Source organism: Pongo abelii, chromosome Y (genome assembly GCF_028885655.2).
Source record: "Pongo abelii isolate AG06213 chromosome Y, NHGRI_mPonAbe1-v2.0_pri, whole genome shotgun sequence".
NCBI lineage: Eukaryota > Metazoa > Chordata > Mammalia > Primates > Hominidae > Pongo > Pongo abelii.
The window spans coordinates 52,451,543-52,474,966 of NC_072009.2; the positions used below are offsets into that span (position 1 = coordinate 52,451,543).

Consider the following 23,424-nt stretch of genomic DNA (forward strand, 5'->3'; position numbering starts at 1 on the left):
CTTGTTTTCGAATTGATCCCTTTACCATGATGTAATGGCCTTCTTTGCCTCTTTTGATCTTTGTTGGTTTAAAGTCCGTTTTATCAGGACTCGGATTGCATCCACTGACTTTTTTTGATTTCCATTCGCTTGGTAGATCTTCCTCCATCCTTTTATTTGCAGCCTATATGTGTCTCTGCACATGAGGCGGGTTTCCTGGATACAGGACACTGATGGGTCTTGACCCTTTCTCCAACTTGCCAGTCTGTGTCTTTTAATTGGAACATTTAGCCCATTTACATTTAAAGTTAATATTGTTATGTGTGAAGTTGATCCTGTCATTATGATGTTAGCTGGTTATTTTCCTCTTTATTGATGCAGTTTCTTCCTAGCCTCGATGGTCTTTACAATTTGGCATGTTTTTGCAGTGGCTGGTACCTGTTGTTCCTTTCCATTTTTAGTGCTTCCTTCAGGAGCTCTTTTAGAGCAGGCCTGGTGGTGACAACATCTCTGAGTATTTGCTTGTCTGTAAAGCATTTTATTTCTCCTTCACTTATGAAGCTTAGTTTGGCTGGGTGTGAAATTCTGGATGGAAAATACTTTTCTTTAAGAATGTTGAATATTGGCCCCCACTCTCTTCTGGCTTGTAGAGTTTCTGCCAAGAGATCCCCTTTTAGTCTGATGGGCTTCCCTTTGTGGGTAACCCAACCCTTCTGTCTGGCTGCCCTTAACATTTTTTCCTTCATTTCAACTTTGGTGAATCTATTTTTTTCTCTTTGAAGCGATTGTGAATGTGATTTCACTCATGATTTGGCTCTGTGTTTGTCTGTTATTGGTGTCTAAGCATGCCTGTGATTTTTGCACATTGATTTTGTATCCTGAGACCTCGCTGAAGTAGCCTTTCAGCTTAAGGCGATTTTGGGCTGAGATGATGGGGACAGATAATATACAATCTTATCATCTGCAAACAGGGACAATTTGACTTCCTCTTTTCTTAATTCAATACCCTTTATATCCTTCTCCTGCCTGAGTGCCCTGGCCAGAACGTCCAACGCTATGTTGAATAGGAGTGGTGAGAGAGGACATCACTGTATTGTGCCAGTTTTCAAAGGGAATGCTTCCAGTTTTTGCCCATTCTGTATGATATCATCTGTTGGTCTGTCATAGATAGCTCTTATTATTTTGAGATACGTCCCATCAATACCTAATTTATTGAGAACTTTTAGCATGCAGGATTGTTGAATTTTGTCAAAGGCCTTTCCTTCATCTATTGAGATAACCATGTGGTTTCTGTCGTTTCTTCTGTTTATGTGCTGGATTACATTTATTGATTTTCGTATGTTGAACCAGCCTTGCATCCCAGGGAGAAAGCCCACTTGATCATGGTGGATAAGCTTTTCGATGTGCTGCTGGATTCTGTTTGTCAGTATTTTCTTGAGGATTTTTGCATCGATGTTCATCATTGATATTGGTCTAAATTTCGCTTTTTTTGTTGTGTCTCTGCCAGGCTTCAGTGTCAGGATGATGTTGGCCTCCTAAAAGGACTTAGAGAGGATTCCCTCTTTTTCTATTGATTGGAATAGTTTCAGAAGGAATAGTACCAGCTCTTCCTTGCACCTCTGGTAGAATTCAGCTCTGAATCCCTCTGGTCCTGGAATTTTTTTGGTTGTATAGCTATTAATTATTTCCTCAATTTCAGAGCTTGTTATTGGTCTATTAAGAGATTCAACTTCTTCCTGGTTTAGACTTGGGAGGATGTATGTGTTGAGGAATTTATCCATCTCTTCTAGATTTTCAAGTTTATTTGCGTAGAGGTGTTTATAGTACTCTCGGATGGTAGTTTGTATTTCTGTGGGATTAGTGATCATATTCCCTTTACATTTTTTGTTGCATCTATTTGATTCTTCTATCTTTTCTTCTGTATTAGTCTTGCTAGTGGTCTGTCAATTTTATTGATGTTTAAAAAAAAAACAGCTCCTAGATGAACTGATTTTTTGAAGAGATTTTAGTGTCTCCATCTCCTTCAGTTCTGCTCTGATCATAGTTATTTTCTGCCTCCTGCTAGCTTTTGAATGTGTTTGGTATTGCTTCTCTAGTTCTTTTAATTGTGATATTAGGATGTGAATCTTAGATATTTCCTGCTTTCTATTGTGGGAATTTAGTGCTATAAATTTACCTCTTCACACTGCCTTGAATGTGTCTCAGATATTCTGCTATGTTTTGTCCCTGATCTCGTTGGTTTCAAAGAACATCTTTATTTCTTCCTTCATTTTGCTGTGTACCCAGTAGTCATTTAGGAACCGGTTGCTCAGTTTCCATGTAGTGTAGCGGTTTTGAGTGAGTTTCCTAATCCTGAGCTCTAGTTTGATGGCACCGTGCTCTGAGAGACAGTTTGCTATAATTTCTGTTCCTTTACATGTGCTGAGGCATGCTTTTGTTCCAACTATGTGGTAAATTTTGGAATAGGTGTGATACGTGGTGCTGAAAAGAATGTATATTCTGTTGATTTGGGATGAAAAATTCTGTAGATGTCTATTAGGTCCGCTAGGTGCCGAGCTGAGTTCAATTCCTGGATATCCTCGTGATCTTTTTGTCTCATTGATGTGTCTAATGTTGACAATGTGGTGTTACAGTCTTCCATTATGGTGTGTGATTATAAGTATCTTTGTAGGTCACTCAGGACATGCTTTATGAATCTGGGTGCTCCTGTATTGGGTGCATATATATTTAGGATAGTTAGCTCTTCTTGTTGAATGGATTGCTTTACCATTATGTAATGGCCTTCTGTGTCTCTTTTGATCTTTGTTGGTTTAAAGTCTGTTTTATCAGGACTCGAATTGCAACCCCTGCCTTTTTTTGTTTTCCATTTGCTTGGTAGATCTTCCTCCATCCCTTTATTTTGAGCCTATGTGTGTCTCTGCACGTGAGATGGGTTTCCTGAATACAGCACACTGATGGTCTTGACTCTTTATCCAACTTGCCAGTCTGCATCTTTTAATTGGAGCATTCAGCCCATTTACATTTAAGGTTAATATTGTTATGTGTGAATCTGATCTTGTCATTATGATGTTAGTGGATTATTTTGCTCATTAGTTGATGCAGTTTCTTCCTAGCCTTGATGACCTTCAAATTTTTCATGTAATGACAGTGGCTGGTACCAGTTGTTCCTTTCCATGTTTAGCGCTTCCTTCAGGAGCTCTTTTAGGGCAGGCCTGATGATGACAAAATCTCCCAGCGTTTGCTTGTCCATAAAGGATTTTGTTTCTCTTTCACTTGTGAAGCTTAGTTTGGCTGGATATAAAATTCTAGATTGAAAATTATTTTCTTTAAGAATGTTTACTATTGGCACCCACTCTCTTCTGGCTTGTACACTTTCTGCTGAGAGATCTCTTGTTGGCCTGATGGGCTTCCCTTTGTGGGTAACCCGACCTTTCTCACTGGCTGCCCTTAACAATTTTTTCCCCTCATTTCAACTTTGGCGAATCTGAAAATTATGTGTCTTGGAGTTGCCCTTCTCAAGGAGTATCTTTGTGGTGTTCTCTGTGTTTCCTGAACTTGAATGTTGGAATGCTTTTTTAGATTGGGGGAGTTCTCCTGGATAATATTCTGCAGAGAGTTTTCCATCTTTGTTCCATTCTCCATGTCACTTTCAGGTACACCAATCAGACATAGATTTGGACTTTTCACGTAGTCCCATATTTCTTGGAGCCTTTGTTCCTTTTTTTTTTATTCTTTTATCTCTAAACTTCTCTTCTCACTTCATTCCATTTGTGTGATTTTCCATCACTAATACCCTTTCTTCCAGTTGATTGAATCAGCTACTGAGGCTTGTGCCTTCCTCAAGTAGATCTTGTGCTTTGGTTTTCAGCCCCATCACGTCCTTTAAGGACTTCTCTGCATTGGTTATTCTGGTCACCCATTCCTCTAATTATTTCCAAGGTTTTTAACTTCTTTGTCATGGGTTTGAAGTTCCTCCATTAACCCAGAGTAGTTTGATCATCTGAAGCCTTCTTCCCTCAACTCGTCCAAGCCATTCTTCATTCAGCTTTGTTCCATTGCTGGTGAGAAGTTGTGTTCCTTTGGAGGAGGAGAGGTGCTCTGATTTTTAGAGCTTCCATTTTTTCTGCTCTATTTTGTGCCCATCTTTGTGGTTTTAACTATCTTAGGTCTTTGATGATGGTGATGTACAGATGGGGTTTTGGTGTGGATATTCTTTCTGTTTGTTAGTTTTCCTTCTAACAGTCAGGACCCTCAGCTGCAGGTCTGTTGGAGTTTGCTGGAGGTCCACCCAAGACCCTGTTTCCCTGGGTATCAGCAGTGGAGGCTGCAGAACAGCAGATATTGGTGAACAGCAAATGTTGCTGCCTGATCATTCCTCTGGAAGTTTTGCCTCAGGGAATTACCCGACCACGTGAGGTGTCATTCTGCCCCTACTGTTGGGTGCCTCCCAGTTAGGCTACTTGGGGATCCAGGACCAACCTGGGGAGGCAGTCTGTCCGATCTCAGATATCCAGCTGTGTGCTGGGAGAAACATTACTCTCCTCCATGCTGTCAGACAGGGACATTTAACCCTGCAGAGGTTTCTGCTGCCTTTTGTTTGGCTATACCCTGCCCCCACAGGTGGAATCTACAGAGGCAGGCAGGCTTCCTTGAGCTGTGGGTGGCTCCACCCAATTTGACCTTCCCAGCCCCTTCCTTTGCCTGCTCAAGCCTCAGAAATGGTGAGCGCCCCTCCCTTAGCCTCACTTCCACCTTGCAGTTTGATCTCAGGCTGCTATGCTAGCAATGAGTGAGGCTCTGTGGGCATAGGATCCTCCAACTGATTCACAGGATATAATGTTCAGGTGTGCCATTTGCTAAGACCGTTGGAAAAGTGCAGCATTAGGGTGGGAGTGACTTGATCTTTCAGGTGTCGTCTGTCACAACTTTCTTTGACTAGGAAAGGGAATTCCCTGACCCCTTTTGCTTCCTGGGTGAGGTGATGTCTCACCTTGCTTTGAGTCATACTCCGTGCACTGCCTCCACTGTCCTGCAGCCACTTGATAACACTCCCCAGTGAGATGAACATGGTACCACAGTTGGAAATGGAGAAGTCACCCATCTTCTTCCTTTAGGTCTTGAGCTAATCACTATCCCTAAGATACAATCAAAAAGCATTCTTTTAATAAATACTAAAACTGTAAGCCTTCTTTTAATAAGTCAGCTTGTTCGATGGTGACATTGTAAACTAATTTCATACAAAAATCCTGACATATATAAACATGTGCATAGGTGCTTCAGTGGTCCATACCCATCTATGTGGAAAAAAAAACAAAAAACAAACAAACAAACAAAAAAACACTTTTAAAGTACTTATTTTTCTATTTACTTACTTCCAAGTCTATAGAACATGTATCAGAAGAATTATTTAACAAATGGCTACCAATTAGTAAATACTCTCCATTTCTTTAAAAACAAAGGTGTATTATGTCTTCTTAGAAAATGACAATTTAAACTTTCAGAAAATTTTAGTAGATACTGGTTCTGTAATCATTGTAAAATGTACCCATGAACATCATGTTTAAATTTACTTAATCTATAAAGCCTAGCTCCCTCAGTGAAAAAACTGTTACAGGTAGTAATAGTAATAGTAACAGTAATAATAATAAAACAGTGCCAGCACTTTGAAAAATCAGGTCAGTCACAGGCTTCAATAAATATTCCTCTTTCACTACAAGCTTTACCTGAACAACTTTGTTTCTACAAATAGTGCCAGCTTCTGTACACCACTTAATGTCTCCAATGACTCAATTTCACACTCTCCACATTGTTCCAACAATGTGTCTTAACAGCAGAGCTCTCCTTTAGTATATTAAGCAAAAAAAAAATTTATCTTGCCTTTTCCTTTTAGGTATTCAATGGCATTTTATTAATCTTGGAGGAAAACCAAGCCCAATATGGGTAGGAGTTCTGCCAAGTGGAGAAGGCCCTAACATCAACAACAGAGCCTACAGCTCAGGTGCTAAGTGGGAACTAGGGAAGCAGTGTAAATGTGGATAATTACCAGGTTGCTGCTAGTTGCTCACGTTCTGAAACAAATTTTTGATTCAAATGAAAAAGATTTTCCATTGTAGAAATTCACCTCCTTTTGGATTTATCTTAACATTTTTAGAAATTGTTCCTATTACATCAGTTTCATCATGCATTGATTTTTGTTTTCTCTTACTGTCTATTACGCTTTTCTTGTGAACGCATTATTTTATTATGTTCGAACAGGGCAGAGAACAAATAATTCTGATCAAAGATGCCCACTCTGCAAACTTCTATCAATTTTTTTTTAAATGTAGGAGATAATTGAGCGTTGGTTCTACTAAATAACTTTAGCAAAATTGAAAATCCTCTAACCCCAGCTATAATCCTTGAAAACTTTGCTTTCATTTGGCTCACTTACTGTAATATCCTATGATCATTCTTGACTATATTATGACTGGGATCATTCATGACTATATTATGGATACACATTGTGCTTTCTGAATGCACAATGTGTATCCATAATATAGTGCGCCAATGAACCTGTATGCACGTGTATTATTTATGCCTTTCAACTGTACTAAAGATCAGCTCTGTCCCAAATGCCATTCATTGACTTTTCTCCCTTGGTACCTCCAAAACAGAGGCTGAAAAAGGTGTTATTTTTTGACATTCATGTATTACAAAAACGTTGAAAAAGTAATTGGAAGGAAAAACAGAGAAATAGAAAATATATTGTTTAATTTCTAACCATTGATTAACTGAACTGACCTTACTTTATTAATGTTTACCCTAAGTTGAATCAATGGAAATTATATACACTTTTTCAAATCCTTCTGCTTTATGGAAAGAAAAGTTGGAGTTAAGAAATCTTCAAACTGTAATATCAAAGAGTTACAAATGTGAACTACTAAAAATAATTTTATCAACAGATGTTTCAACACTGTTAACTTCTCAAAGGTGCCTGACACTCAAGATTTTAGTATATTTAGCAGCATTTCTAACCTTTCAGCAATAGATGCTAGTAAGAACCTTACCAATACCACTTTCAGTCATGAACCAGAGTTAGAGTAGAGTGAAACCTAAAGTAAAATCTGTAGACCTATAAAAACCCCAGACAATCACATGGACTGTCTGTTACCTCTATGGGCTTATACTTTATAATTTTCCCCTTCTACAGTCTGCTGCAGCCACAGGTAGCTGGATTTTTGAAAACAATTTATACCAGCTTCCACCAGGAATCATTGTACTTATTGATCTTGCTGCATGCTTACATTATTTTCTTATTATTTTCTTTAGATATTTATTTGAAAGTCACTTTGTAAGCCACTTACTGTATATTTGTTTTATAAAAATCAAACTGTACTTTATAACTGAGAATCTTACCTCATACATTTTCTACAAAATTGATAATTTCACTTAAAAAAAACCAAAAACTTTGTAACATAACCATTAAAACAAAAACCTAACCTCTGGGATTCAAAATTGGAATTGTAACATTCACTTTAAGTACTTTAAAGAAGAGACAAAACATAAACCTCATAAATAACCATAAACTCTGAAATTTGAAAACAGTGATTTATAGACAAAAATAAAAGCAAAACTGCAGGGATGGCAGTTTCAAAATATTCCAAAAAAACAAACAAAAAGAAGGTTCAAACCATCAAAGACAGTCTGGACCCTGAAAATCAATAGTTTATATCAACCAAGTAAACATTTAATCCTGAAAGACAATTATAAAATGGTATTTTTTCTTTTCTTTAAGGATTGTTATATCACTTCCTAGGCACAAATGAAACCTTCAGAATTGAAATCCACACTATCGAAATGGGGACTTGATTCCTGCTCCTGGAAAAAGCAAAGAAGCCTTTATGTGCTAAATTGTTTTTTTTTTTTTTTTTTTCCCCAGTCTTTCCAGAGGACATAAGAAAATTTGATAAAATAAACATTTATTTCTCCTTTGCCTAACTCAGAAGTCACTCTTGGTTGGAAATTCCAGGAATTTGTCACAAATATTTAAGTTGCTGAGTACAAAAAATACTGTTATTTTTTACACTAGGCTAAGGATAAACAGGAACAAAATTTAGAGAGATTAGTATTTGTAAAAATCTGAATATTCAAAAGCAGTTTAACATACTGAAGCACTTAGAAAATCATGCATATTTTTACAACAGTAGAATTCTAAAAGAAATCTAAAACAATATACTTTAACCCTCAAGTTTATCTGTAGCTTCAGAGTGAGAAGAAAGTGAATGTTAGGAGAGAAAGATAAACAATCCCGCTGAGAGTTAAAGGAGAATTTTAATACATACCCTGATTTGAAAAGTGACAGTTTTCATATTGCTCTTATTCAAAGTGCCAATGGAATGCAAGCTAAGCTTTTAATAACTAACACATTACATTTCAGAAATAACAAAAAGCATTCAGAGTTAGCACATTACGACATTTCAAATACAGAGGTAACTTCCAGTGTTAGCACATTATGACATTTCAAATATAGTTTTCTGAAAAGCCGAAACACAAAAACAAACAGAAAGCCATGAACAATGTAAACTAAATGCAGGAATTAAGTGTGTCCCAAATTTTATAGACAAAGAACTAAAAACAGCAGTCTTAAGTAGGGCTAAAGAGAAATGATAGACAAATGATGAAAGAATAACATGAGAGCATCAATGAGACAAATTACAAAAGAACCCGTAAAAAAAAATGGAATAACTACTGAAGTAATGTCTATAACAAAGGGGTTTAACAGCAAGTTTGAGCAGGTAAATATTCCTTCAATCTGAAGGAATAAAAACTGAAAAAACCCAGTCTGAAGAGTAAAATTTAAAAAAAATTATAAAAAAGATAAAGAGTAAATAGAACACCATGTGGTATACCGGTACATGCCATATGGACATCTTATAAATGAAGCATAACAGAAGCCAAAAATTTGTAAGGCAAAAATGGCTGAACATTTCCTGAACTTAAAAATCTCAATCTGAAAGAGGACAAAAATCTTTAACCACAATATAGTCAATGATAGCCACATCAGAAAACATTACAGGCAATCAAGAGCCAATACAAAGAAAATTGTAAAAGCAGATAAGGAATAGCAATTTGCTAAGTACAAGAAGGTCTTGATTAAAATAACAAATGATTGTTCAGCTGAAACCATGAAGTCAGAAGGTGGTGGGATATCCAAGTTTTAACCGAAAAATGCTATCAAACCTGAAATATATAACTGGTAAAATGAAATTCAAGCAAACATGTCTGGGTAAAGAAAAGCTAAAGGAAATTGTGACTAAAGCTTCTCTATAAGAAAAATGCTATTACTATTTCAACCCTGGGAAACTTAACTGTTAATGAACAGTCTGTGTGGACAGATATAATCACAGACAATAATATAAATTGAGAAGGATGGAAAATTACAAGAGCAGCGTATTTTTATACTGTCGACATTAAACACTAAATTATTCACACAAGTTAGTATTGTTCATAGTAGGCTATTTTAAGTTTTCCATAATAATTAGAATCCCAAATACACCTAATTGTAATATAAAAAATATAACAGAAGGTTTTAAAAAGTTAGCCAAATTTTTTAAACGAGCAAAAAATAAATTCAGGATCAAGCGGAAGAAAGAGCGTATGGAAAACATGTAAGTCAATGTCAGAGTATGTAACATTTTACTTGTAAGAACTGTAAATGTGAGCTCTTGCTTAAAAAGGCAAACGTTGTTGCAAGTGTACCCTTAAACGAAGGAGTCACATTTGTGACTTCTATGCGAGGCATACTTTAGGTGTAAAGACAAATAGGACAAAGTAAAATGATAGTAGATTCTGGGTAAGTTATGCAATGTACAACGGATCACTGTATATCCGTCTGTTCAAGTATACAATAGATGCAGTGGAAGGATTAGTATGGTGCAATTACTATAGAATTCTGAGTCTACATGAAGTTTTACAGCTTCCAGAAAAAGATTTGCAAAGTAAATAAAAATTAAATTTTATCAATTTTGTAGCCCAGATCAGCAGCAGCTACTTATTCCTTATTAACCACCACAGTGGGATGCTGCCTTCCAAATATTTCTGGAGCAGCTTACAAGAGCCATGGTAAAGAGAAGGGACTCTGTCCTCCAAATCTCAGGAGGACTCACTTGCCGATTGCTGCTTCTGCTTGTGGCGGTCCCGACAGAGGTGAATAGTCATTGTTTTATTCCCTAAACATTATGCAGGCTCTTTGTCCCTCTGTGCAACCAACTTTCAGTAGACATAAAAAGCAAAAATATGTTTTTCCTGATTGTTCTTCTTTTTCTCTGAAGACATTTGTAGACTAAAACTTTCAAAATTAGTCATATATATATTATTAATAATATATAAATCATATATAATCATATATAATATAATATATAATACATCATATATTATATATCATTAAATTATATATAATATAGACATATATAGTATCATATATAATATGTAATATATGATACATATCATATATTATATTATATATAATATATAATTAAAATATGTTATATATCATATATTATATATAATGCATGTATTATATATACCATATATAATATATCATATATTATATATACATATCATATATTATATATTGTATATTATATATACTATATCTGATATATTATATATCTGATATATCATATATATTAATCATATATACACGTACACATATATGTGTGTGTGTGTATATATATATACACAAATATATATATATGTATAAAATGAAATGTGGTTTTAACGATGCGTGCCCCAAAACAATGTGCCTCAAAAAAGACCCCAGAAGAAGCTCAGTACAGCTGATTTACAGGAGGGAAAGGGCCTATGCAATGAATAAACAAAACGCTACCAAACCATAGAAGTAGAAAATCTTATTTTCAAAGTTACAGCACTTTAAAATTTAAATGTTCTTTTTCAGCCCCGGCAAAATCACAAACTACAGAGTGAAATAGGGAAGTATGTCTCATTTTAAGAACAACTACAAAAAAAAACTACGAAAAAATAAGCTTTTTTTGACAGCCCAAATGGCAGCCTTACTAAAATGTAATATTTAAAATTTAGATACTTAATAAGCTAATAGAATAAACAAAGAAGCACAAACAATTATGAACAAAAATTATTAATCTAAAGAGTAAAATTATTTTAAAACCTAAAGATGTCTAGAGATAAACTGTACAGTGAAATCGAGAAATATGGCTCATTTTAAGAATTAAAAAGAAATTATGATCTGAAACTTTTTGTAGACAGCCCAAATGGTGGTCGTACTAAAACATTATATTTAGAATTAAGTTTCAGAGTCAGCTAGTAGAAGAAACAAAAGAAGCGCAAAAAGTTGTGAACAAATTTAATAAAAAAAGTAAAATTACTTTAAAACCTAAAAGTGTCTAGAGATAGAAGTAAAAAAAATATTGACTACAGATATTTAAAAGCAGACTTGAGCTGGGGGAAGAACACACTATCAGCAAACCAAAGAAAGGGTGTTAATATTATTAAGTTAGGAAATGATAGATAAAAAAGTAAAGTAATGAGAACAAAGCCTAAAATGCTGTGGAACACTATCAAGCAGCCATATTACGCATACTGGAATTTCAAAGGGTGACAAAAAGAATCAGGAAGACTATATAGAGACAATAATGGTAAAGAATGTCAAACGCAACAGACTCCAAGTAAGAGAAACTCAAAGAAACAAACTCAAATTATATGATAATTAAACCCTTTGAAAGAAAGATAGAGAAAATCTTGAAAGCAACAAAAGAAGTGGTCAGTAATGTTCCAAGAACCCTCAAAATTAATCAGCAATCTTATCTGAAAACTCAGAGGATAGAAAGCAATAGATTAACGTATTGCAAATGATGTAAGAAGAAACTTTTGAACAGAAATCTGATGTTCAAAACATTGTCCCTTATAAGTGAGGGAGAAATCATGACATTTCCAGATAAAAGCTGGGACATTTTACCAGTAGACTATCCTTTTAAAAAATGCCTTATGGGATACTTCACAGTAAAACGAACAGACAATAAAGAGCAGTATGAATGAATATATATTACGGTAAAGATAAACATATAAGATACTATAAAACATAAAGAATAACAGCGCACACCTCCACAATTTGTTTCCCGTGTAATTTAAAACACAAATATATTTAATAAAAATACTATAACTAACTTGTGTTTTTGACCTACAATACATAAAGGTATGATTTTGAGAACTCAATAAGGAAATCATTGGGGTGAAGCTATACAGAGTTAAGGGATTTGTGTGTTACTGAAAGTAAGCTAGTATAACCTTAAAAGTGGAATAGCTTTAGAATATTCAATGTAATCACAGTATCAATGACAATTAAAAAAGAAAAAGAATAACAGGCAGGTATAAAGCTTTCTGTACCATGCCAGAAAGTAGGAGATGTGGATTTAGCTACTCTCATTTGAGGCTACCAAGCCAGCTATCATGTACCATGAGACAAAGCCCAAGCTGTCCCACCAGGGCGTAAGTGTGGAGAGCCTAAAGCACATGGTATAGCTGCTATTTCAAACAATTTTCATTACACCAGTGGCGATGAAATAGAATAGGCTCATCCATATGCAGAACCTGGTGAAGAACTGGAGGCAGAAAGAAGTGGATTACAGGTGTCAACCTGTAATCCCAGCACTTTGCAAGGCTGGGGCGGGCAGATCACGAGTTCAGGAGATTGAGACCATCCTGGCTAATACAGTGAAACCCTGTTTCTACTAAAAATCATAAAGTTAGCCAGGTGTGGTGGCAGGCCCCTGTAATCTCATCTACTCAGGAGGCTGAGACAGGAGAATCACATGAACACAGGATGCGGAGGTTGCAGTGAGCTGAGATTGTGCAACTGTGCCACTGTACTCCCACCTGAGTGATAGCTCAAGACTTTGTCTAAAAAAAAGAAAAATAAATAAAATTTGGTGATGGAAAGATTAGGAAGAAACAGTATGACACTTGGGAACTAGAGCAGCACTGGGGAAAAATGTATATATGACTTTAACAGATGACAGACTAAAAAACAGAAAAAATAAAAAAGTGGCATGGACCAGAACAACTAGAAGTTTTTCAAACAATACCAGAAGATGAACTTCTATATCTACCAAGCCCAACTTTTCTAAGAATGCTCCTAAAACTCTAGTGTCTGACCAACACCACAAATTCAAAAGCAGCCAGTTATGAGCTGCCAGCCAGAATGTTGGCAGTAATCCAGGGTCACACCTGTCCGACCCAAAGAATATGGAGCTACTATATTCAACTATCAAGAAAGACACTTGCCCCTTACAGCCCTATTCACAACAAGAACACAGTGAGTGGCATTCAGAAACTCAAGAATCTGGACCCTATTGCAGCAGATCAGCAGGATACAGTGGTCTTCAAGGAGGGGGAAGGGATGCTCATCAGGGCTTTATCAGATCCCAGGGCAGGATAGTGTGGAATAGAGAACAAGACCCAGATTCACCCACTATTTTCTCAGAAGTCTGGCTCAGTTACTGCTTCCATGGTTGCAGACTCAGCTACCAAAAAAGGTATAGTGGTATTAATGGGCCTATTAGCAGCCAATGGAGAAACAGACATGCATACATCAGCTGCAAGAGTGAAAGATGGGCAAAGAAATTTTACTGACAATGGCAGAGACCAGCCTTTTATCAAGAAGATGTAATTCACCAGAGGGCTAACAGAAAATGTCAGCACATACAGATATATTGCCGTGAAGAAAGAGTACAGATTCACCCAGATGTTGCTATAAACTAGATCGACATAAAAAAATGCACTGAATATAGAAGTAATTAAAGAAATGGTTAATGCTCTGAATAGGACTGCTGTGGGTGGGAGGAAGCTTGTGCTGTTCAGTGCACGTGGAAGTGTCCTTTGCTGTGGCCTCGATTTTGGGTACTTTCTGAAGTATTTAAAGGACAGAAACAGAACAAGCCTTGAAATGGTGAACACCATCAAGAAATTTGTGAACAATTTCAATCAATTTTAAAAGCCTATTTTTGTATCAGTCAGTGGCCCATCCTTTGGAATAGGTGCATCCACACTGCCTCTTTGTGATTTCTTCCGAACTAATGCAAAGGCTTGGTTTCAAACCCCTTATATGACATCTGGACAGAGTCCAGATGGCTGTTGTGTTACTTTAGATCCTACTTGAACTTTGCAACATCCAGCCTCCTTAATTATTGTGACCATGAGACATTACTTCATCCTTTGATTGGTCCCAGCCCAAGGTCTCAGGCCAAGCTGTCACTTCAGCTCCTTTCTTGGTCCAGGGCCAAGTTCCAAGGCTGAGACTTGTAGCTTCTACAAATCATGACTTCAGCTCCAGGTGAATCCAAGGCCAAGTTTCAGGGCCAAGCCAAATAACGCTTACCCCAAGAACACTAAGTACATTCCTTTACTTCTCTGCCTTTAGAAACTGTAAAGCACAGTCTTATAGTAGGTAAACCAATCACATTCCACCCCCACTGTGAGGAGTTTTTTTACTTTCACTTTTAAAAGTTTTGATTCAACCTTTTTGCATCTGTCCTCTTTAATTTTCTTGGCCATGAGACAAAGAACTCTGTGTGATACCTCACATTTAGAGATTTCTAGATTGTAGTGGGCTAATGAGACCACAATGATTTAAGTCTGGGAATTGAGCTATGGGATGCATCAGCCTTGTGAGACCAACTGACAAACTGTCCCCACACTGTGATACCCACCCTTGGGGGCAGTCAACCATATATTGGTCACCAACAGAGTCTGAAAAGGGGCAAGGCAGATTGATATGGCCTAGAAACCTGAGGGACACCATCAAGGAGCCATACATATGCATTTTGGAAGTTCGAAGGAAGAGACAAAAGATCATGGAGACTATTTAACAAAATAGTCATAAAGAATGCAACAATTTAAGACAATAAATAAGCACCCAAGTAGCTCAACAGACTTCAAGTAAAAAAAACTCGAAGAAACAAACTAAAACTTACCTGATAATTAAACTGTCTAAAACAAATACAAAGGGAATCCTGAGGATTTTCAAAGGAAGGAGAGGAAGTAGCTAGTCATGTAAAAGGGACCCTAAAAATAGCCAGTGAATCGCTTATCTGAATAACCACTGAAAAGCAGTAGATTACTCACCTGAAAACTAAGATGATAGAACGTAGTAGACTAATATGTTCCAAGTGATGTCAGAAAAAACTGTCAAACCTAAACCTTATAATCCACCAAATTGTCCATCGAAGGTGAGCGACACATTATGACATTCCCACACAAAAGCTGGCACCCTTTACAAGTAGACTACCCTTTAAGAAATGTCTCATGGAGTACTTCAGGGCAGAATGGACAGACATTCAAAAGCAGTATGAACAAACAAAGGTTAAGGTAAAGATAAATACATGTACAAATATATAAGATATAATATTTGGCCAGGCACGGTGGCTCATACCTGTAATCCCAGCACTTTGGGAGGTTGAGGTGTGTGGATCACGAGGTCAGGAGATCGAGACAATCCTGGCTAACACGGTGAAACCCAGTCTCTCCTAAAAGTACAAAAAATTCGACAGGCAAGGTGGCAGGCGCCTGTAGTCTCAGCTACTTGGGAGGCTGACACAGGAGAATGGCATGAATCCGGGAGATGGAGCTTTCAATGAGCCAAGATAGCACCACTGAGCTCCAGCCTGGGTGACAGGGTGAGACTCCATCTCAAAAAGAAAAAAAAAAACAATTAACAACATGCACTTCCACAAGTTGTTCTCCACGTACCTTAAAACACAAATATATTTAATAAAAAAACTACCTCTAATTTGTGTTTTTGACATAAACTGAATAAAGGTATAATTTTGAGGACTCAATAAGTGAAATAGTGGAGGTACATTATACAGGAGTGAAGGTTTTATATGTTACTGAAGACAAGCTAGTGTAACTTTAAAAATGTTAGAAGAATAGAATCTTCCATACAATCGTCATAGCAACCACAATTAAACAAACAAACACAAAAGAGTAACAAGCAGAAAGAAAGCTTTCTGTTCTACAACAGAAGGTTGTGGCTGTGGATTTACCTACTCTCACCTGAGGCTACTGAGCAAGCTATCATGTACCATAGCATAGCCGCTATTTCACACAATTTTCACTACACCAGTGGTGACGAAATAGAAGAGGTTCATCCATATGCAGAACCTGGTGAAGAACTGGAGGCAGAAAGGAGTGGCTATGTGGAGACACAATTGAAACAAAGTTGGCACAGCAACTGCTCCAATCCTGTGTCTTTCCTCATCGCTTCCCAGGAGTTTGAGGTTGAAAGTATTGTTGACAAAAGACGAGACAAAAACGGGAATACAGAGTATTTGATTCGGTGGAAAGGTTACGACCAACAGGATGACACTTGGGAACCAGAGCAGCACCTCAGGAACTGTGAAAAATGTATACTTGATTTTAATAGACGACAGACTGAAAAACAGAAAAAACTGACATGGACTAGAACCAGTAGAATTTTTACAAACAATGCCAGAAGAAGAACTTCTAGATCTACAAAAGCGAGCTATTCTAAGAACTCTCCTAAAACGCAAGTGACGGATAGACACCACAGATCCAAAAACAGCAAGTTATTTGCTGCCAGCAAGATCGTTAGGAGAAAGGCAGCTTCACTTTTCTCCGACACACAGAATATGGAGAAAATAAATTCAACTATCAAGACCCTTGCACCTAAAAGCCCCTTTAACGACAAGAAAACTGTGAGTGGCTTTCAGAAACTTGAGAAACTGTACCCTATTGCAGCAGATCAGCAGGACACGGTGGTCTTCGAGGTGACAGAAGGGAAACTCCTCCAGGACCCTTTGTCACGTCCTGGTGCAGAACAGCCTGGCGTAGAGAACAAGACTCAGATACACCCACCAATGTCACAGATGTCTGGCTCAGTTACCGCTTCAATGGCCACAGGTTCAGCTACCCAAAAAGGTATAGTGGTATTAGTAGACCCATTAGCAGCCAATGGAACAACAGACATGCATACCTCAGTTCCAAGAGTGAAAGGTGGGCAAAGAAATATTACTGATGACAGCAGAGACCAGCCTTTTATCAAGAAGATGTACTTTACCATAAAGCTAACAGAAAGTGCCAGCACATACAGAGACATTGTAGTGAAGAAAGAGGATGGATTCACCCAGATAGTGCTATCAACTAGATCCACAGAAAGAAATGCACTGAATACAGAAGTAATTAAAGAAATAGTTAATGCTCTTAATAACGCTGCTGTGGATGACAGCAAGCTCGTGCTGTTCAGTGCAGCTGGAAGTGTCTTTTGCTGCGGTCTTGATTTTGGGTACTTTGTGAAGCGCTTAAGGAACGACAGAAACAGAGCAAGCCTTGAAATGGTGGATACCATCAAGAACTTTGTGAATACTTTTATTCAATTTAAAAAGCCTATTGTTGTATCAGTCAATGGCCCTGCCATTGGACTAGGTGCATCCATCCTGCCCCTTTGTGATCTCGTGTGGGCTAATGAAAAGGCTTGGTTCCAAACCCCTTATATGACCTTTGGACAGAGTCCAGATGGCTGTTCAACTATTACATTTCAAAAAATGATGGGTAAAGCATCTGCCAATGAAATGTTATTTGCTGGGCGAAAGCTGACAGCACGGGAGGCATGTGCCAAAGGCCTGGTCTCTCAGGTATTTTTGAGTGGAACTTTCACCCAAGAGGTTATGATTCAAATTAAGGAGCTTGCCTCATATAATCAAATTGTACTGGAAGAATCTAAGGCCCTTGTTCACTCTAATATTAAGTTGGAGTTGGAACAGGCCAATGAGAGAGAGTGTGAGGTGCTGAGGAAGATCTGGAGCTCAGCCCAAGGGACAGAATCCATGTTAAAGTATGTTGAAAATAAAACTGATGAGTTTTAGTTGTCAGTCTGACTGCTCAGGACACGAGAACTAAGCTGAACCAAATGCATCATGAGTTGCAAGATGCCCTAATCCATCTTCATAGCCCAAAACAGTTTCACCCATAGCTAAGGCTTGGAAACACAACCGGAAATGCCCAAGCCAGGTATTTAAATTATTACATCATTTTTGAGCACTGCAGCTTTAAAAGAAGTAATAAAACAGCTTGTTTGCCCAGATGTGGTTATTTTACGCTCACATAAGCCCAAATATAAAAGCAGACTGTTGGGTACTAGATTCTTCTTGGAAGCCCTAATGTGTATCTATGGCTACTACTATATATAAGACCAGAGTTGTGATTTATTGGATGTTTTTGACAGAGAATCATGTAATAATGTTGATTTTTCTTACTTTTACATGCTAGAATACCTCTACTGGGTTATAAGGCAGCCTCAGCTTCCATCCCAGAAGGACACAAAACGGTATGAGATGGTGCCCTTGACTTTACAGTGGCACAGGCACTTCAGAGACACACAATTATAAATTAAAAGACTTTTCTTTTAGAATAAATATTTCTGGCACAAAATTCACTGGAGATCATTCTCCTAAACTGAACATATGACTAGAATTTGTGGTGAGGTATCACTTGATTTTATTTTCCTTTATAAATGTCTAGTTCTTACCCAGTTGACAAAAGAAAACTTTATCTCTCTTTAGAGAATAAAACTTTAGTAAAACTTGTTGCACCGTACTGGTGAATTATGGAATCATTTTTGTGGAAATATCCAGGTTCTAATGTTTGTAATGTGCAGATTTATGTTACCTTAGAGTGTGCTCTAGTTAATAAGTTAAAATTCTGGACACATTATTAAAGGCAGAAACTTCTTTCAAAACAAAGACACCTACACTCTGTATGGCCTTTAAAATTATCAGTGTCTCTTTTTATGAGCACAAAAATTTCTAGAACACTGCATGTGTTCAGTTACCCAAAAGCTCTATGAATACTGTCTTGCTGATTTTTATCGAGGCTCCATTACATAGGCATAATTGAATAATCCACTGGCCACTGGTGATGAATGTCATCTTTGTCACAAGATCTCTAGGGTGTCGCTTCACCAGCCAACAATCTCTGTGGATGATGTCACCCTTGTGCAAGTTTCCCTTGAGCCTGCTTGTCTAATTTTACACACCCATCTTACAGCCTGCACTCAACTGCAACTATGGGCTTAGGTTTCAGTTTGCTATGGATGTGCCAGGCACAGAATGGAGGCAGATGCGTGAGTGAGTGTTGGTTGAGTCCAGCCACTGCACACAGCTTTGCATGTTATCTGTGATGAGGAAAGCAGGTCAGGTGCTGGTACAGGTGACAATTCCCTGCAGATCTTTAGGTGAATCAGGCATACCACAAGCTTTCTTTTCTGTAGGCACTGAAGAATGCAGTATCATCCAGAAAAGAAGAAATGCCAGAAAATGCAAAGACCCAAAGACGTCATCTCAGCCCAGGCTTGGGAAAGGTTTAGATCTGGGATGTCTAAAGGGCAAATGTCCTGCTTTCTTTTTTCTTCTACTTTTCTTTTTTTCTTTTTCTTATCTATGGGATCACTATGGCTTAAATTAGGTTTTTCAAAGGGCTCTGTCTCTCTTTCTACTGGAGATTAGAATCTTGTCTTTTCTTCACTCTTTCTCTCTTTGACTGCTTTTCTCTCTTTGACATGTTATAGAAGAAATGTGTTTTGGCCCAGCATCTTTCTGTTGACTATAGGGCTTTTTGTCAGAAACAGTAAGATTTTGGCTTAGCAATAACATAACGTCTTCCCATTTAAGACCCCAAAAAAAGGGCTAGATATTAGAAAGGCTCTATATATGTATTGATGTATCATAAAACTTCCCCAGGTCTTACTTTATTTGTTTAAGGCACTGTAATGAAAAAGAAACTTGCACTTTACTGGCCCGTCATTCATTGGGCATTTCCTATAGGAGTAGTAAGGAACATGGAGGGTTGGATGTAAAAACTGGAAAAGTTGATGATGATGTGAGTAAAAGATTCTCTACATCAAGAAGATGAGAAAACCTGGAGTAAGAAAATTTTGTTTTGATTGTTTCCAGGGAGAATATTTCTCTGATGTTTGTGAGTTGTTTCTTGTGGGCTTTTCTGATATGACTGCTAAGAAGGCACGTACAATTTTACAATATTTACAAAGATGTCGGGTGCTTCACGGGTCAAAAAGCCTTGCACATAGGAAACTTCAAAGAATGTGCCTTCGACCCTCAGAAACTTTCTAGGTCTTCAATAGTATTGACAAAGAAAAGCTACATAGTTGTGGTGGATTATTGGGAAAATTTCCACAGGCAGAGAAGCAGCCTGGACTATCAGGCTGCAGACAGAATTTTAAGAATCCTGTACAATCCCATGGTGCAAGCAAATAATTTTTTTTTAAAAGCCCAACTTTTTTGTGTGTGTGCTTAAGACATGCCCACAGCTACTCAGATAAAAAAACAAGACCACGCATTAAAATGTTGTGTCTTTTGTGTAACCAGATTGCTTCCAGGAAATAGTCTCTTTTTCAGAACATGTCCATATTGGACTACAGTGTGTTACAAAGGGCACCTTATGTTACTAAACACGCTTCAGGACCTGAGCCAAATTTCTGTAAATTATCATTTTAGCCTCTGGTCCCATGCCAAGGTCCTGGGCCATGCTTTCACTTTAGCTCTTGTGGGGCTCAGGGTCAAGTTCCTGAGCCAAGCTGAGTCATTGCATCAGCTATTAACAGTTCCAGGCACAAGGACCCAGGAAAGATAAGTAGTGCTTTCTTCAAAACTAGTCAGTAGATTTTCTTTCTTCTGACTCCATAAAAATATCAGACTCTTTCTCAGAGTGGGCAACTGACTCTACCCCACCAGAAGTTAACATATTACGCATTTGCTATCATCTCCCCTTTTGCATTCATAATATTTAATTTTCTTCAGATTAAAAAATCTGTGTGTCACCTGATAGATTTTGGTTCACAGGGGCACAGCAAGGTTTGTTTTTGGTTCATGGACTGGGAAAGGCTTTAATTAAAAAGGTCACTAGTAGCTGGGCATGGTGGCTCATGCGTGTTATCACAGCACTGTGGGTGGCCAGTGCGGGCAGATCACAAGGAGATCGAGATTGAGATGATCCTGGCTAACATGGTGAAGCTCCCATGAAGTCTATAAAAAATACAAAAAATTAGCTGCATGTGGTGGTGGGCACCTGTAGTGACAGCTACTTGGTAGGCTAAGGCAAGAGAGTGGCATAAATCCCAGAGATGGAGCTTGTGGTTACCCAAGATCTTGCAACTGGACTCCAGCTTAAGTGACAGAGTGAGAATCCATTAAATAAAAAAGGTGAGTAGGAGTGCAATTCCAAACTACTTACATTCATATCTGCAGCTTGTCCTCTATTTGCATTCACATCTGCCCCTTGTTCTCAGTTTTTGTTTGTTTGTTTTTGTTGTTTGTTTTTTCTTTTTTTAATTTCTGAAGAGCAAAGAAAGCTCTGGGCAAGTGCCAGGTAAAATGCGATAGATTGCCTGCCATTCTTACAAAGCTTAGGAGAAAGGGATGTTGGGAGACACAATGGCAGTCTCTTTTCACCCTCTGCTGTTGAAAAAGTTGCCTCTGTTCCAACCATTTTCTTTCACAGAGGATCCAGCTGTCACATAGGACTGAAAGGATATCTAAGTTAATTGAAGATTTCTGGATAAGACTATATCACGGTGTTATGTGAGGACCTCAAAACTAACTCCAGTTTCTGACAGTCTATCAGAGTGTTGCCACCAAAAATTTCAGGCTTTTCTGTGGCATTTTATTTATTTATATTTTGTCATTGTGTGGCTAATGTCCCTCCTGTTTCTTCTTTGTATACAATGTTGCGATCTGGAGATGGAAGCTCACTGGTAAAAGTCAGTCACTAGAAATATAATTCAAAGAGTTGCTATTTTGTGATTTTTTTCTTTCAAATAGGAAGAATTCAAAATTGTGATCTAAACATTTTTATTTGATAAGGATCTTTTTGTCCACTGATGATAGATATTCATGTCACCTTAGGGAACGGCATACACTCAAATAAAATTTCTCTTATTGGCTGCTTATTTCTCTTTAAAAACTCCACACAACCACATATATCTAAAGAGTATGTTTGTGAGACACATCTTTTTTCTACAGAGACGCATACTGTGGGGACAGGTGATAGAGCATTAACCTTCTTTTTCTAACTTTTGAGTATATAAACCTGGGGTTCAGCATTTTCATGGAACATTTTAGATCTTAAAATGCAACCTAGTGAAAGGAGTTTTTTCTCTCTGTGGAAGCCTTGCCAGTTCTTTGCACAAAACCCTTGGTTTTTTAACTCTTCTCTCTCCTATATCCCTCTAACAGTAATAAGGCTCTGTGCCCTATTAGTAAACAGAAAATTTCCACTTTCAATAATCAGAAAGAAGGTGACTTTGAGAGACACACTTTAGCTAGGTACTGCCTTATGAAAGCCAGCCATACAAGCTTTACTTGTTTTGAGGCACACCTTCTTCCTCCAGCAGCAATGACATTTAAACTAACAGAGAATTTTATGTTTCAAAGTCAATCGATCTTGTTTCCTGCAATTTCAATATTTTTTCTAAGCCATAGCAAGGGAAGCCACAAATAGCATTAAAATTCTTACTCTATACAAGTGTCTTGCTAGAATCCAATGACTGTACCATCTTTTTTTTTAGGTTCCGAAGTTACTTTGGTTATCTTCTGGGTTGAGTAGGCTTAAGAAATCAACCAGGAGTCACCAGTGGAGAGCTAAAGCCTGTGCAGGTAAACGTTACTTGTCCGGGTCTCTAGCTCCTCTGGAACTGTGGGTGAAGGTTTAGCTTGCATCCATGAGGGACAACTATGTCAGTCACCAGACTCAGAAAAGACAAGAGGAATGGAAAATCAAGGAATATCCTATCTTTCTATTCAGTCAGGGCTATTTCAAAAGGGGGAAAAAGATAATAGGAAGATTTTTTTCTATATTTCTTTAGAAAGTTCACAAACTGTCTGCAGTGTGAACCTCTCTAGATTACTGCTGAAATGCGGAAATTTCATTGACTGTGAGACTCTGAAGAAAGAAAGTGGCTTACTTATGTATTTATTGCTCAAGGGCACAACAGCCCTAACAACTCCAGGACAGACATGCCTAGCTTTCTGAGGGACGTGTTCATTTTAGTACTATTCAACAGATACATATTTTCTTCAGATGGCAAAGAAAAGAGTTTGATTTTTTCTTTTTTTATTCAACCTTGCTTTGACTTGGGAGAAAACTCAGATGTTTCTAAGCATGGTAAAACTGACTCTGCCCTCTTGGCAGTGATAACAGGCAAGTTTCAAAGCGATAATTCATTAAGTCAGAGACAAGCCCCTGAGGAACACTCAAATATATCTTCTAAATGCCATACATGCCACCCTCATTTAGAATCTCCAATTGCCTTTTCATCAGCTTGTCTTCTTGTGCCACTAAAGAAACCCCAACCTCACTGTTGCCCCTGCAGAAAATCAGAAAATACTGCATAGATGTGAT

General features: G+C 37.6%; 1 protein-coding gene across 1 annotated transcript; it reads left to right on the top strand.

Annotated features, from left to right (window-relative positions):
* The first annotated feature begins 15,807 nt into the window (after window positions 1-15,807).
* LOC129053358 (testis-specific chromodomain protein Y 1-like) lies at window positions 15,808-18,094 on the top strand. The gene has a single exon (XM_054545390.2). It carries the CDS (start codon window positions 16,071-16,073, stop codon window positions 17,874-17,876), a length of 1,806 nt encoding a protein of 601 aa, XP_054401365.1. The 5' UTR covers window positions 15,808-16,070; the 3' UTR covers window positions 17,877-18,094.
* The last annotated feature ends 5,330 nt before the right edge of the window (window positions 18,095-23,424 follow it).